Source organism: Nomia melanderi, chromosome 12 (genome assembly GCF_051020985.1).
Source record: "Nomia melanderi isolate GNS246 chromosome 12, iyNomMela1, whole genome shotgun sequence".
Lineage (NCBI taxonomy): Eukaryota > Metazoa > Arthropoda > Insecta > Hymenoptera > Halictidae > Nomia > Nomia melanderi.
In genome coordinates this window covers 13,670,441-13,686,763 of record NC_135010.1, presented here as the reverse complement: position 1 = coordinate 13,686,763, position 16,323 = coordinate 13,670,441, and the positions used below count along the sequence as shown (strand labels likewise).

The 16,323-nt window shown below is 49.6% G+C and overlaps 1 protein-coding gene across 4 annotated transcripts in view; it reads right to left on the bottom strand.

Annotated features, from left to right (window-relative positions):
- Nucleotides 1-433: 433 nt before the first annotated feature.
- LOC116433684 (uncharacterized) overlaps nt 434-16,323 on the bottom strand; it is a 215,443-nt gene continuing 199,553 nt past the window's right edge. For all 4 annotated transcript variants that reach the window (XR_012999873.1, XM_076372844.1, XM_076372843.1 and 1 more), the window contains one exon: nt 434-701. Coding sequence is in view for 3 of the 4 variants with exons in the window: in XM_076372844.1 (XP_076228959.1) it covers nt 623-701 (79 nt within the window). In the remaining variant the exon portion in view is untranslated. The remainder of the gene's footprint in view (nt 702-16,323) is intronic.

Here is a 16,323-nt window from a genome sequence, read left to right as displayed (position 1 = left end):
GTATAATATAAAACATCGCTCTATTTTCTCCTTTCGCTCGTCTAGAATAAAGCTTCCAGGTCCTACTTCAGAAACACCCTGTATATCTGTTCGCAGTCGGTTTCCGGGATCGAACGTTCCAAACGTAGAATGATTTGCCATCGTTCCGTCGCCAGGAAGGAATTGTTCTAAAATTATTCGTCGCCTAGTCCGCGTCCTTTGGCCCGTTTTATTATCGTGCCATCGCGAGCGTGTGCGCGCGGCGCGCGGGGGAATCATTTAAATTTAAAAGGACCTAAGTTCGAAGTTTCAGTCGGGCCAACGGAGAAGTTCGTTGTCCCTTCTCCGAGGCCCGCATCGGGCGCATTTGCATGAGAAAAGTGTTCTACGATTCCTTCGATTACGCACTCGCCACCATGGCCCTGTCACGGTTCACATTCTGGGAAACTCTTTCAACCGATCTCTCCCTCTCTCTCTTTCTCTTCCTCTTCCTTTTCGTTTTTTTCCTTTCTACAACGATGAACTTTGTCGATAGACGCGACACCGTACACGTGTTCCATTCACAGTGGGGTTGGTCGACGGCTTCGCTCCTTACCGAACGCTGTTTTTACACTCGACGCGTTTGATCCCGCTTCTTGGTCGCTCAATTTTTCTTCCCGTTGGCTCGTCGATTATTCACCGGCTCCTCCTGGCCCTCCGCTTCCTCCCGGACGCGTCCGCCCCTGAAATACAATGTAAATTTCTCCAGAAATTGCTTGCGAAACACGCTGCTCGCCGGCCGCGATTAATTGCCCGCGTTACGATTATCGGCGAGGGATCAATTGGATTTTAACGCGAGCACTGGAAATGGGGAATCTTGTTCTTATGTAAACAGATAAAACGCGCTGCGATAATTAACGAGATATCGAACAATTTTCACGCCAGAACCACGCGATGAAGTTTCATCAGCAACTATCGAAAGTACGGGGATCTTACGAGGAATTTGACAAAGGGCGCTTCGAATCTCGACGAATCCGATTTCCACGAGAAATTAACGAGACACTCCGACCCAATAGCTCCACTAAATTAAATCAAAACTGTTCAAAGTGCGTTAGAGAAGCGTAGGATAGTTGAATTTCTAAAGCGATCGAAGTCGATCGCACGGAAATTATTCAATATACATCGTAAGAGACACGCAGCCGGTCGATTAACACTCGCGCACAGCTACTCGCCGGCGAAGGTATCGATACGTATCGTTCCCGTCTCTTTTTATATTTCCCCGGACAAATATTTCGCGCGTGTTTCCACGTAATCCTCCGCCCTCTTCCCCTGGACCGCCACGAGCCACCGTTCCCAATGGAGGTTGATATTGGCGGTTGATTATCAATTTTCTACCAATTTGGTTCCACTTGTAGCGGCGCCAGCTTTTGTCCCGCTAATCACCCCTTGGCTCCCGGTCTCGCCCCCCCGCCGGGTACATCCGATCCGCTTTGCATATTACGCCGCGATATATCTCTACTATTCTGCATGACTTGACGAGTAGTCGCCCCGTGCCCCGCCGCCGCCTTTCTTCTCGCCCCCTCTCGACAAAAATTCTCTTCAGCCCACCGGCTAAAGAGCGCAATTGAAAAAAATAACCGCGTCAACTCGTTCGTGACGAGCGGTGCCTCTGTTCCAAAAGGGGCGGCGAACTTTTTCCTTTTAATCGGCGCTCCCGCCGCCGGAGAATCGAAACGAACCGTTTCGGATTTCTTTCTCGATCGGAGGAATCGTTAAGATATTTTCTATTAAAAACGTGCTGCTATAATTCTTTGAACATCAATTTAACCCGTTCACTGCGTCACGAATATACACGTAGCAAGAGATTAAAATAAATTGAAAGTACAAATGAAATCACATTTTATGCCAGCGAATGGGTTGCTACAAGATTCGTCATTGTCATAAAAGAATAAGACCTAAAATTCTCATGGCAGTGAACGTGTTATGCAATCAACCCTTTATGTTTCCCACTAGAAATATTCAACATCCTCCAACACATCGAAACTAACGAGAAAAGTAACGTACAGGAATAAAACTATTTTATTCCAATATTCCATATCGATGGATCGTACACAGCTCGATATATATAAGACTTCATACTCCCATATCAAATGCTAACCGAGTCATCGAATGCTATCTTCGGTGTACATGGTTAAAAACACAGTTGCAAGGAACCATAACCCCGGAGTTCGAGTTACTCCAACGGTTGCGCGTCGCAAAAACAATGAAAGAGGAAAGAACGGCGGGCTTCCGATACGATTTCCGGTAGAGTGGCTCGAAGACCCGACCCGCTCCCGGCCGACTCGAAGAATGCGGTTACAGCTTTTCGCGAATTAACCGGGAGGCGGGCGAGTGCGTTCGCAAAACAACAGAGGGATCAAACGTGGACGCTTATGGGATCAGCGATCTGAAAACGTTGTGTTGTTTCAGGTGAGCCAGCTCTCACGCGCCACACCCTGTTTTCCGCGCCGGTTCCAGCCCGCTCCCCCCGGCCTCAGACCGCCGCGCGCCCTCGGCCGCGACCGATCGGAATTTTGAAATCGCTCTCGGTCTACCGGTTAACTAAATTCTCATTCCTACGAAAAATAACGGCGGACGTCCGTGCGCGAGCTCGATCCGAATTTCTCGCCGACCTACCCTCCGGTGCCGACCTCCGTGCAGATTTACTCGACCCCTTGACCCTTGGACTGTTAACCAATTAACCGTGCAATTAAAAATCTCTTTGAGCGTAATGAGATCAACGCCGAGGATACAGTAGAATAGACTGAAGCGAGATTGAAGTATTTTACGTGCTTGAGAAAGCGAATAAATAATTGACGAGGATATTAACCCCTTAACGCACAGTTTTTTTGAAAAAAACCAAAAAAATTAATTTTGATATACTGTGCTTTTCTTCCATGGAAAAAGGCTATATTTTATTCTTGAATAAATAAGTGTCATAGCTTAAAATCCCATGTAAATGATAAATATCAGTAAAACGATTTTTTTTCTTTGCTTTCACATTGTTATTTTCACAGTTTGGCCTGTTTAGCGCGCTCGAATTAACTCGAGCGTGCAAGTGAAGGGGTTAATATTATTCTAGGTTTTATGAATAGTATCGGTATATTATAAATATTTGAAATATTTCATCCGATCGACAGATCGTTCAGTAACGAGGAACACTAGGACGAAAGGTAGTTCGAAGACACTCAAGACGGACGCGTTAATTCGTTACTTCCGGTTAGCGAGTGAACATCCAAGCCTTCTCGCGAGTTTTCTATTGGCTGAGCGGCGCGGCCGTTCAGTTCCCCGACGTTCATCGAGATTTATTCGCCATTAGCCGCGCAATCAAGGGCCGCGATGAAATAAAATCGCGGCGCGGCGCGGCGATGGCGTTGCGCCTGCTCAAAATTCCGCGGGGCTGTCGGCAATAAACAGTGTATCACTGTATTCGGGAACATTAAATGCCGCTCGCCGCGCGTTTTCTCGGCTTAAGCGAAATGAATCGGTATCTCGGTGTCTTGCCCCGCGACAATTCCGCCGCGAGTAGGCGGCCGGCCGCGAGATAAACTTGTCGGGCCGTTCATTGTTATTTATAAAACACCGCGGGCCAACGATAACGGATTGTTATTTCGCGGGTCGGCCGAGCGGGAGGAGGCGAGGACGGTTCGATAACCGAGCGGATGACGCCGGCGAAACCGTAGCATGATCGCTTCTGACAACGATGACCAATCGACAGGGTTTTCGGGGTTGTCTGGAGGGAGGAAGAGCCGACGGAGGAGGAGAAAGAGGTGGAGGAGGAGGAGGAGGTGGAGGAGGAGGAGGAGGAGGAGGAGGAGGAGGAGGAGGAGGAGGAGGAGGTGGAGGTGTACGAGGTGGGCGCGGTAATGGGAAAGCCATGCACGCCGGCCCGATTCGCCACTCGCATAAAATTAACCAGTTCGTTCGTTCGTTCATTTTAATTAACGAAACACCGGGGGCACCGGGCGCGGTACGTCTGTCTCTCGGTTTGCACGGGGAGCGTGCGAAAAACCGAGGCTGCGCAATCTCGCCGCGTCGCCGATCCTGGACTGCTCCCGGCACGATTATTTCGACCGTGTTTATCGCGGCGAATCGAACAACGACACGGCCAGAGGGCCCCCGCGAGGAATTATCTTGATGTCATCGGTAGTTTCAACCCCTTGCCGCGTATAATATCGCGTCGGGCTCGTGACGAAGATCGGATGTTAACGGGAATGGATGTCGCGCGATTCGTTTTGGTTTGTATGAGATATCCTCCTGTGGATCGGTAGGGTTTTGGAGTTGGCTTTCGCATGGGCGAGCTTGGAATTGTTTGTAGCGGGTTGTTAATCTTTTGTGGTGTGGACGTTTGAATGTTTGGAAGATTGGGAATTTGGAAGTTTGAAGGTTTGGTAGTTTGATAGTTTGATAGTTTGATAGTTTGATAGTTTGATAGTTTGATAGTTTGCAAGTTTGCAACTTTGCAAGTTTGAAGGCTTGAAACTTTGAAGGTTTGCAAGTTTGCAAGCTTGAAGGTTTGAAACTTTGAGGGTTTGCAAGTTTGCAAGTTTGAAGGTTTGAAACTTCGAAGGTTTAAAACTTTGAAAGTTTGAAACTTCGAATATTCGAAACTTTGAAGGTTTGAAAGTCCACTAATCTGAAACTTCGAATCATAAATCAATCGCAACATCAACGAACACTCTTCCAAAGCTCCCACAAAAGACCAAAACAAACTCATTTCGACTGTTCAGTGGTTCCACCGACAACGCGAAAGTAATTCCATCAAATTACGAAAGAAATCGAGAGGTTGACGCCTACGAGGCCCAATGATCGTCCCCGAAAAGTCGCTCGCCGAGTCGTGAATTCCTGTGGCGCGCTCGTGGTCCCCAAGCTTTCGTCCGCAGCGTCGAAGTTCATGCATCGAGCGCGCTCGTGCACAGTCGAGGAACGGTCCTCTTCTCCTATGCTCCCTTGGTCCGGCGGAGCGGCCGAGGGACCGTATAAGGTGAACGTGTAGGGCGCGCACAGCTCGGTGGCACGATGATGTCTCTATCCACGACGGAATAGCGGGCCCGTTAGGTGTGCGAGCCCGATGCAACACGTGTGCACGCGGATGAGCCAGCGCGTGCATGTGCAAGCACACAGGCGCCGTCGAGGCATGCAACGAGCCCAGGGTCGCGTGGGGTCAGCCAGTCACGGAGTTAATTAGACGGCCGTGGGCTTCGGGAGCTCACGTGGCAGCACGCTCAGATATCAATCGCTTCTGCGCTCCTCGACGGACCCGTGGCTTGCTTGCTTTTCTTAAAACACTCTCTATCTCCCTTCCATCCCGCTCCGTAGCCCCGTACGAGCACGAAAAATCGGATACCGGACAGATAGAATCGCGGCGCTTAGAACGATCCCCACCTCGTGTCGTTTAATTAAGCAGCGAGGAAAAGTTCCGAGGCAGGGCTTCACTTCTAAACACGATTCCGCGTGTTCGCCGAACGTTCAGCTGGATCGAGACATTCGGCAGTGTCGATGGAGATACGCGTTGCCGTGGAAAATAGGTTTAAGTAGTCAGAATCATGTTTTGAAAGTTTTATCGTATAGATTCCAAACGATTTTATAAGTAGCATTTCCACCTAAACCCTACTGAAACCTAAAGTACCCATTTAAATCAAGAGATCCCTTCCTCTGTTCATGGTACCTTTGACTCCTGCGTTCCCCAAGGATCCCTTACTAGAAGAAACCTCCGGATCCTACGCGGAAGTGGCAACCTCCAGGTTCCCTCGACGACGCGATTATCTCGACTAATTCGAGCACACCATTCCGCAGCGAGATAGGAAACCAACGAAAGAACCCCTCCCACCCAGCCGCGTTTCTTATTCGTCCATCAGTAGCCTGGAATCCCGTTAGAACCGACTATCTGCAATTAGCCAGCCACATTTATATGACCTGATTACCTGCCTCCTCCGCCTCCAGGTTTAATCCCTCGTATCCGAGAGCCGAGGAACTTGCCAGCTACTCACCCCTAAAGATCCTTTTTTCCGCGGTTCGTTTATCTCCGAGTCCACGGTTCGGAAATAAGTTTCCCATCTCGATGGAAAGCAACAATAGGGGACGGAGGGGGTGGTGGCGAGCTCGGCTCGGCGAAATTACGAGAGGGTTCGCGAGTGAATTTCCGCGTCGGGCATTTACAAACGAGAACACGAGAGCACACGCGAGCGCAGCGGGACGGCAGGGAAGGGGGAGCGGAGAGGGCGAGAGAAAGAGGACACTTCATTAAGGCGTAGGATGATAACGAGTAGGATTCGAAGAACGTCGAATGCCCTGCTACGGTTCGCTTTAGCGTGAAGGGTTTCGCTTACGCGTCTATACTCGACGCGCGAGAACCTCCGTCTACCCGGTGCGCGGCAGATACTCGTCGAGACGCGGGTGGAGAGATGAAAACTCGTGGAATCGTGAAACGAGAGGACGAGGACGAGGACGGGCACGAGGACGAGGGCGCGGCATGACGGAGGGTTCGGGTGTAGGTCCGCCGCCCCTGCTGGCTCGTTGGAGATGGAAGCAATAGGGATCAACTAGTATGCAAATCGCATGTAAATATCGTTCACTCTCCCGGTACCGAACCAGCTAAAGCCTCTTTCTCTCTCTATCTTTCTCTTTATGTCTGTGTCTCTCCGTTTCGTGTTTCCTCCCCCTCGCCTCCGTCCCGTCTCTCTCTGTCTATCTCGCTTTTGTCCTCCCTTTTTCTCCCGTTCACTCTCTGTCGGTTCTGGAGTACCGAAGAGAAGAAATCAAAGCAGGGGACAAAAGCGGGCGCAGACGTGATCGTGACGGAATTCTTTCTCGTTCTTCCGCCCACCCGTTCCCCCCGCCGCGGCCGAGCCACCCCCTCGAAGGTATTTGCTTTTCTCCGGTGCCCGACGATGCGTTCGAGCCGAGTGGGTGTCACCGAGCCGCGATTCCGTTGTTCGTCTCTTAATTAATTTAGCTCCACTCGAGCGGCTACCGATGACAGGCTCTCTACTCTCTTTGTTTGGATTTTAGGGAAACCGATCGGGAGACACCGATTGCGCGGTGAATCTAGTAGACGATGCGAGTTGCGTGGTTTAATCTTCGCTGTGCTTGAGATTTGATGTTTCGAGCGAATGAAGAAAGACGGACGTCGGCTCGAAGAACCCTTGCTCGTACGAACGATTGACCGCGGATTGCGACCCTTCTCATTATTCACGCGGTGTTAATTTGCGCTGGACACCCTCCTGGAAGATTCGAGTGTTACACCCATTAATCCCCGAGTATTTTAGAAATACTACTTTTTCCGGGGGAGAGCTTAACCCCTTCGAACGCACAGCTGAAATTTGAATTGGATTGTTTCGAGGGTTCCAGTGGAAGATAAAATCTCTAATGCTAATTTCCTTTTCTTTGATCTCAAGTTTCCGCACGATTCCAACGTTATATAATTAACGCTTTCACTGCCACGTCACCCGAATACGACACCATTTGAACGTAATCTTGAACATTCGTTTTCTCGGTGACGTATCGAACGAGCTAAGTTTTATTGATAGTGTGAAATATACTTGACTCTTTAGTTTTTGCTTTGTTAAGAGAAGTATTTCGATGCCATGAGAGTTTCGGTGGCTATTTACTTGGCAGTCGAAGTGTTGAAATGAATATGTACTGAAAATGTTGATTTTCCGAATGAAGATGATTTCGTACAGAGACTACTTAACATTAGTAACCTTCAATTCTCGTTACGCGAACAGTCGAATTTCGGGGTTTCGTTCGCAGACGGCCGCGCGCCGAGCTCGAAAGGGTTGAAGACGCATTAAAAGTCCGCGGAAAAGTTAGCGCGTTCCAAGGTGGATAATTCGCCATCAGCGAACGGAATAATCGGCGGTATGCTCGCCGGCAATCGTAAACGCGGCAGCCGTTCTCGGCAACTGTGACACGACGTTCGAGTAACGCCGACAATATAAAGTTTCGCCCGGCAATTTCATTGGGCGCAATCCCGCGGGACGATCGTCGATCAGCTCCTCCCTGGTAGACGTTAAACGACGAGGATTCCTTTCGCAGCGCTCGAGGAGTGACGAACAACGCTCGCCCGACATCTGGATGCGAAGTTTAAAGAGCTCCAAACACGCTGGAACATGCCTGTATCGCAACGAGCTACGGGTTTCGGTCTTTTTCCCTCTTTGTTCGAGTGCAGCATGCATCACGAAACTTTGGAACACTCAAACCCATCGCTCGTAGCGATGTCTGTAAGTTTAAACAATGTAGGAGACAACACTTAACCGTCTAAAAAGAACTACCTCCTCATTTTCAATTGAACTCGTTCAATTAACCCTCTATGAGCCGAACTTTGTCTCGTGATCATAACAAAATTTACGCACACAAATTAAAACTGTATTCAATAGTTTTAATAGTCTTATTAAAACGAATATATTCTGTAACTTCAAAGTTACAATAACGTTGAACGTAAACGCCTGTATAAAAGTTCAAGTTGATTAATCGTTCAATGTCATCCGTCATTTTGCAATGAAAAATTGAATAAATCAATTTAACCCAGTCTATTGACGTGTGACTTGAAAGTTACGGGCTTATAGAGGGTTAATTCGCTTAGGAACTGTGTTTCGTAAAAAGAAAGTTTGATGAATTGCGAATAGTCTCACTTCGAGATTCTCTAAATAACAAAAGAAAATAACAGAATAAAAGGCGAGCACGTTGCTGAGTGAAAAGTGGGGGATCTCCCCATTCGGTTGGCGAAGCGTTAACACGGGCAATTATCAGGTCCCGCGTTGCATAAGCGAATAATCGACCAGCTGGACGGGTCTTAACAGGGACTAGCATTAGTCCTGGAATTGTACGACGACTTTTGTCTTATTCGGCGGCGGAAAACGCGGACGAAGGGAGGCTGGAGGGCGAGACACGAGTAAGACCTCTCTAACTCCCAGGTATTTTCATCCTATATTCCTCGACCTCCGCGCCGCCGGCAGGATTACTTCGAGAGTCCCCGAGAACTTCTCCCTTTCTTACCGTTCCACTCCGAGACCTCTCGGCTCCTTCGTTTCCCCGCCCCCGCCGCCCTTTCCGGCGGCTTCCGCATTACCATTCTCAAAATTCTCGATAAACCGGGGCTTCCGTGACGTTTCGCTCCCGCGGAGCCATCCACGGTTTCGCAGCTTCTATTTCCCGCGAACACCCGTATAATTAGGATCCCCGCCGCGGCGGCGTAATTAGACGACGTTTTTTCCGCTAGGAAGCTTCCTCCGGTAACCAGAAACCTTAACTTTCGTCCTTTTTAAATAACACTAATCTCATCGATTATGCAGCTATCAGGAGTTTCCAGTTCAAACTACGATTATAACACAATTGGAGAAACAAGAACAGAAACACTGCGAAGAATTGGGTGTCTTGTTCTAGACAATCTAGAATCTAGACAATCTAGAATCTAGACAATCTAGAATCTGGACAATCTAGAATCTAGACAATCTAGAATCTAGACAATCTAGATCCCGTAACCTAGACAATCCTAATATCACCTGTATCGAACTAAAAAAATCCACAAGGGATCATCCGAGCATGGACCCGAGTAGCGAAGCCAGAGCAAGAGGTGCAAAGAAGGCGCAATCGTCGGAATTCGACGTTTATAGGAAGACGTCTTTGAACAGCGATACTTACAACCGCCGATTCGGCGGAGCGGCGACATTTCCTATGCAAAAGAGTCGAGAACGCGGAACCGTTTTCGCGGCGAAGGGAGGCGGCGGGGGGCGGTACAGCGTGAAGAGTCGGAGGGTTTCGAAGGGAAATCTGGCGGGCGGTGTAGCGGTTGCAGCCGACGGCACGTTTTAATAATGCCTTCCCTCCGTCGACCAAGAACGAGGAAGAAGTTTAACGAAGATTGTGCCAGATACTTTTAATTGCTATTCCTCCCTCCGCCGCGGCGCGCGGCCGACGCCGGAAAATGAAGGGACGGCCGGAGGTCCGCGCCGGCTTCCTCTCTCGCCACCCTTTCCAGACCTCTCCCCGCCCCCCGCACCTCGCCGCCCTATCATTCTCTTTCTCTCACTCCGTCTCTCTCGCTTTACAGTCTTTTTATCCGGCGTCCCGTGGACCCTCGTGATTTTATCGTCCTTGTATCCTCTCGACTCCCGTCCGCCGAAGAGGTTTGTTATTCCACCGGCAGATAGGCGACAAAGGAATTAATCGGGTCGTCTCTCTTCCTACTCTCTCTCTGCCCACTCTCACCCCTTCCTCTCCTGCCGGAACCCCCTTCCGAGTCATCTTTGTCGTTCGAGTGCCGTCAATTAAATTGAACCGTTAAATAACCGGGGATAAATTGAAACGGTGCGAATGCCCGGATTCTTGGTTTCGGACGCGATTAACCGACGAGGACGCGGGGATCGTTGATCCTCGCGAGTCGCTGGGAATCGACTTCTGGGGTGGTTCATCGTCTGGAGTCCTGCTGGGAGTCGTGGAGCGAAGATTGTCTTGATTCGTCCAGATTTCGTGGGAGATTTGCTTTGTAATTGCGCAAATAACACTTGAGGCTTAGATGAAGCTATTTTCTCATTAGCTTCAGAGTATCGTCTATGTCTCATTAGAAAACGTGGAATATTTCTATGTAAACTGTTCGACTGCAAAGGATTACAACTATCGAGCCCTCAAACCGCTTCGACATTTTTATATAAAATCAACAAGCGTTTATTAAGATTTCAATTGGTTTATATTTCAGTTCAGGTAACCATTCTTCGAAGAATCTACCTTTGCAGTGATTCTGGAGGAACAAATTACGAATTGATCATTTGCACGCATCCGGTAGTTCCAGTGTTAACCCTTAGCACAAATGAAAAATGTTATATTCTAACATCTCTTAGATGAAGGGGTTAATATCATATTTCTTCCATTCTGTGTATTTTCCTCTGCGAAATCGTGCGGCGTTCAACGTGTTAATAGCATAAATCGTGGCATATTGGAGCGTACAAAGAGCAAAGGGTTAACATCCTCGGTATCCAATTCTGGAGAGGACCTCGGGACCGGTGAAACGAAACGTCCGCGTCCGTTCCTTATTTGCCGAGTCGAACAGCCCTCGGATTTAGCCGGAGCCGCGGGGGGCGGGGGTGAGATGTCAAGAGAGATCGATTCGATTGCCATTCCCGGAGCATCCTGCAGGATTCGCGCGCTTCCTGCCGGTCCCGACTATTATGGAGAGCCGGCACGGCACGGCACGGCACAGCGCGGGAGGGAGCCGCGCGCGTGGTCGGTGTCCGCACAATGGCCGCCGAAGGCTTACGCCCGGCTATAATGCGAAGTCTAAAAATCAAAACACATTAATCTCCGGCACGTGTCGGGGATCGCACGCCGGCAACAAAACATCTCCGCGTTATGGCCCACGTGGCCAATATACCCGCGGCGAGGCGGGTACTTTCGGAGACACTTTGCGGCGCCGCTCGCGTTTCAATGCGCTCCGATCGTTCGACCGGTCCCTCTGCTTTGTTCAAACACCGCTGCGAGTTTATTTATTCGAACGAGCCATCAAACGGCGGCCATTCCACCGCCCCCGCTAATTTATTTGCCGAGCCAAGTGGCGAAGATGGTGGAAGATAGGAACAGGTACGCGAAAGAATTCGTGAAACAGCACTCGGAAGCTGGTAAATTCAATTTTGTCTTCTATAGAATCGATTTTGTCGATTTTAAGTCTGCGGACGAATGTCGACGGTTTGGGAGATGAAACGTTGATATTTGGAATACTAAGTTGAACGATTTAATTGCTTTAACACTGGAACTACGTAGCAGTCAAAATGACTGGTTTTAATTTTTTTCTACAGGAATTATTGATATTTTCGAAGCATTGAATATTCGAAATGATTTTGAAAATAGTTCCACTTGAGTAGTATAAGGAATGTCTGAAGAAACTGAAAATAATCTGTCATTACAATTTTTATAGGAACTGTTAGCCAATGTTCCTTCGTACAATCCATCTCGTCGACGTTAACGCTTGAAAACTAGCGCTCAAAGCGAATGATCAATCGGAGCTGAATTCTTCTGTTTACCAGCCCCGGAATACGGTAAATCTATTAATCTAGGTCCACGACGGTTACTCAGCGAATCCCGAATCGGCCACGTGGGCGTCCGAATATCTCTCAATCCGCGGATGACGAATCGGCGTAATCTGTCAGCGATGATTAAGAATCGTGAAAGCGTGCGAGCAGGACCGACGACCGATGGGTGCGCCTCCTTTGAAACGGGAAGCCCGTCCGCCAGTCACGGTTGTTTCCGTTTTCGCTCTAATACGACGCTAGGTCTTTATGAAACACGTCCGATCCCCAAACGCGCAGCGCCCCACCCCGCGCAGCGAACGTCAAACGGACGTATTTAGCGACGGAGGGTCAATATACCGGGGTGCCGTCGCTGCGTGAACAATCCGCTCGCCGGGCGTCGCGTTCCGACGGCGTCCGTCGATTGTAAACTGTAATAGATACGTCCGAGGGTGTCGAGTCTCTCGTTGACGCTGAAGATGCTGAAGATGCGGAGGAATCATTGCTGCGTTTATTGGTTATTAATGATTAACCCTTCGCAGACGAGAATCTTCGAATGCAAATTTAACTTCTCCAGTGTACCTATTGCTGTTTCTATCGGTCGCGCGTTGTTTTTTGCGCGAATCCTAGCAGCTAAAGGCAATCTTGCAAAGAGGCTTTAATCGAGAACGGAATCGTCGACGAGCGAACGGCGACGCGAGTTCTTTCGCGAACACGTACGCGAGGGGAAGATACATGCAGCCGCTTATCTAATTCAATTTGGCAATATCGCGCCCATTGAGAGAATAAATGATTACCGGGAAGATACGAAGTTATCTGGCCCCGTGGGACGCCGTAAATTGCCATTACCCGGCGTTCCCGGCGGGCGGACGCGAGAGAGGAGCCCCGCGGCCTTTTTAGGGTGGCCGCTTCCACGATCTTAATTATTAATCGTTCCCCGTTAATCACGCCAATCGGCGGGGATCGTCGATTACACCCCGAGCGACGCGTGAAATATTGCGACGGTCGCGCCTCGATTCATTTAGAATCGAATCGTCGGAACGATCGTCGTACGATCCTCCGTTCCTCAAAGAAATCCCTCGATCGATCGAGGAATGCATATTCAATCGACGATCGACGCGTTAACTCCGTTTCGAACCGGGACACGATCGCTGCGACGGGAGAGGCTAGAAAGTTCCCGAGAATCTATTACGATCGTCAGTGGGCGGACAAAAAGTCGGCGCGATGACGCGCGAGATACCGAGCCGTTCCTCGTCGCAGCGGCTCGTAACTGTCTCGTTCGAGCCTACGCGTTGCACGGCGATCACGAGCGTGTTGCACGAGGGGTGGAAGTTGACTGTGCCGCGGCGAGCCAGGGGTGGCGACGGAAAATCCTGACGGCCAGAAGGGGCGCGAACAATACGCCGGAGATTTAGCGTGACACCGACACAGCGCAAACCGGTCGGTGACTTCGGAGGATCGCGGATCGTTGGTAACTGATTTTTCCGAAATCCCCATAAACAAAAACGTCGCTGCGCGCAGGGAAAGCCGGCAGTCGAACGTTATCGTGCGCTAGAACGTTCCGGCGAATGATGAACGTTCAAGATCCGAGGGAGCAGCGAGCAGGAACAACGTCCATGATGAACGTGACGCGAACGTCGAAGCGACGTCGAAACACGACGTCGGATTCCGCGTCGTTTATCAATTCTCCGTCCCGAGCCGTGTACACTCTGATTCACAAATCTCCCGCGCTAAGTAGGGGGTTCGCGGGCGAAGGACGGAGGAAGGGGGAGGCAGAGTTAGGGGTTCGGTGGCCCCCCGAACGCGCGGCCGCCCCCTCGGGCGTCCCGATGGAGCGTGAAAAACAGAGGGGTCCATTGTAACCTCGTCCTGTGGCTAATGCGACTGTCGTCGGCGAAAGAGGGAACCGGGTGCGAGAGGCTGCCGTTCCGCGGCTACCATTAGCCAACGGTCGTTTAGCCGAAAATCCTCGCGGGGCACGGCTCCTCGGGTTCCGCCTCGTTGGAAGCGGATTTTTTTCAGCTGCGCGTTTCGCACGGAAGTCGAGGACCTCGTCGCTAGCTCGCTAGTTCCCTCCGTTACACGGTTAATTGTTTCTCGTTGCGAAACGGATCATCGTTCGTGCGCCCCGCTCTGCCCCCTTCGCCCCCGCGACGTTCGCCGGTAGCGATTCCACGCGTCCGACGGACGGGATAGGCGCTCGTTTCGTTAACGAACGTGTTCCCATGCCGGCGGTGCCGGCCGATAAGCCGGCGAAGCGACGAGGAACGCGGAATCTAGATAATTGGGGAAGACAAACCGCACTTTGTTCCAGTTTTTTCAATACATTCCATCGCTGTTCATTTCCATCGAAAGACCCGCGGCGTCGGCCGACTAACTTCTAACGAGCCGGATAGGAGAGGAGGAAGATCGTATCGCGGCCGAACCGCTGGAAATTTGTAAGGAGCCCCGGCAGATAAGGGAACCGTGGGCAGGTAAGATTACACGTAATAAACATGTCATCGCGCCGGTTATTATTTCCCCTTAGTTTTTCTTTTCTTTTTTCTTCCTCTCTATCGCGTGTGGACTAACTAGACCGTGTTTGCGTCCCGACGCGAGCGAGCGCGGGCGAGCGAAGGAGCGAGGCGTACCGAAGTATCTGGCCTCGGATCGGCGTGTAAAGTCTACCGCGGCCAGGAAGGATTGTCTGGTGTCCGATCTCCGTGGGAGCTGGCGCACTCTAGTTAAGCCGTCATAGTCTTCCGCTGGCCTGACTATCTGTACCAATTAATCCCGCGCGCCGTCAACGGCGTCGAGGTCTCCGAGCCGCGTCGTCGTTCGGCAGTTAATCCGATTGCATTTGTTCGAGCGATGCTTTCGCGACGGTCCCTTGCTCGATGAATTAACTGTATTAGCACTTTGCAGCCGGGACACGGCTCACGGTCATCGTACGTTTCGTACGGTAGGATCGTTCGGTTTAACCCCTTGACGTGCTATTTATTTTCGCTACCAAGCTCGTGTAACGTTTTACTATCGGCAATTTAGGAAAGTAAAATTTTCCATTCTACTTCGAGCGGAAGTTTCGTTTGAAGATAACAGGTTGATAAGAGCGAAATAGTTGTGTGCTTTGATCCTGGATAATGAACATTGATTGTTGTCAAATTAGTGTAGAAATTTTCACGAGGGGTTAATCTTTAACATTGAACTCTATGTGATGCATCGATATATGAAATACTGAAACGAAATAGCTTTGTTTCTTTAACCCTTAGCACTGCAGATGGTTTTGTAATTTATCAGCAACTGCAACTAATTATTATAGTATCTGTAGTGAAAATGAAAGATGCTATAACATTTGATCTTTTATTTTTCTTCTCAACACAAAATTTGGATATGTTGAGAATTTAATAATTTTAAGGTAGTTTCTTTGATTCGTTAAAATATTTTATATAACTGGTGCAATGTTATAGCCTATAGAGTTCAAAGGGTTAACCCAGGATTTCTCATAAGTTAGTTTCGAGTGCAGAGTTACTATATTTGCCACGGACCAATTAGCGTTTCCAGTTGTTAGATTAATTGTTTTGATTTACTGACTGCCTGATATTTTCGAATATTGCCTGCACTCTGTTGCCATTATCGAATAATTAACAATCATTCAGCCGCGGCTGATGAAGATAAACGATTCCCGACACGCAGCGCGTTGACTAGCAACTAGACAAGTTCCAGCGGCAGCTAGACGAAAGAATAATATATTCAACGGTGTTTTGAAAAACGTCGGCCGGCGAAACCAGTTGTAACCGATCCTGTGCCGTCTTTCGACCAGATTCCGCCGAAGGAAAACGAAAGTAGAGCACTACTCGGAGAAGACCGGCGGGAGGGGGAACGCGATCGCGAGCCGGCGATTAGCTTGCATATGCAAACGCGACGGGGGCATAGAATTCCTGGTACGTCGGTACACGATATAAACACGTAAAGGGAATGCAATCAACCAGCCGATAAATCACGGCCGGTTAATCGAGGAACGTGCACGCGCGTCACCGGAAACTGCGGCTCGCGTACTTTACAGGAATCGTTCTTCCTCGTGGCTAGCAGGACTTTAACCTCTTCCAGGATGCCACGAGCGTATACCTCATTCCAGCTTTTAGCACGTCCGTCGACGTACTTATTATCCAATCATTCTTCGGTCCCCATTCATTTCAATCTCGCATCGTTCCTTCGTGTACGAGGACTTTTGATATTTCTCGAACCTCTTCCCGTGAAAAACTGGATTATTAAACCATTAACCAGTTCACTGTGGAATTTAGTTGGAAAAACCTCTCGTTCTGCAATAAAATCGAAAAATGGAGCGTGT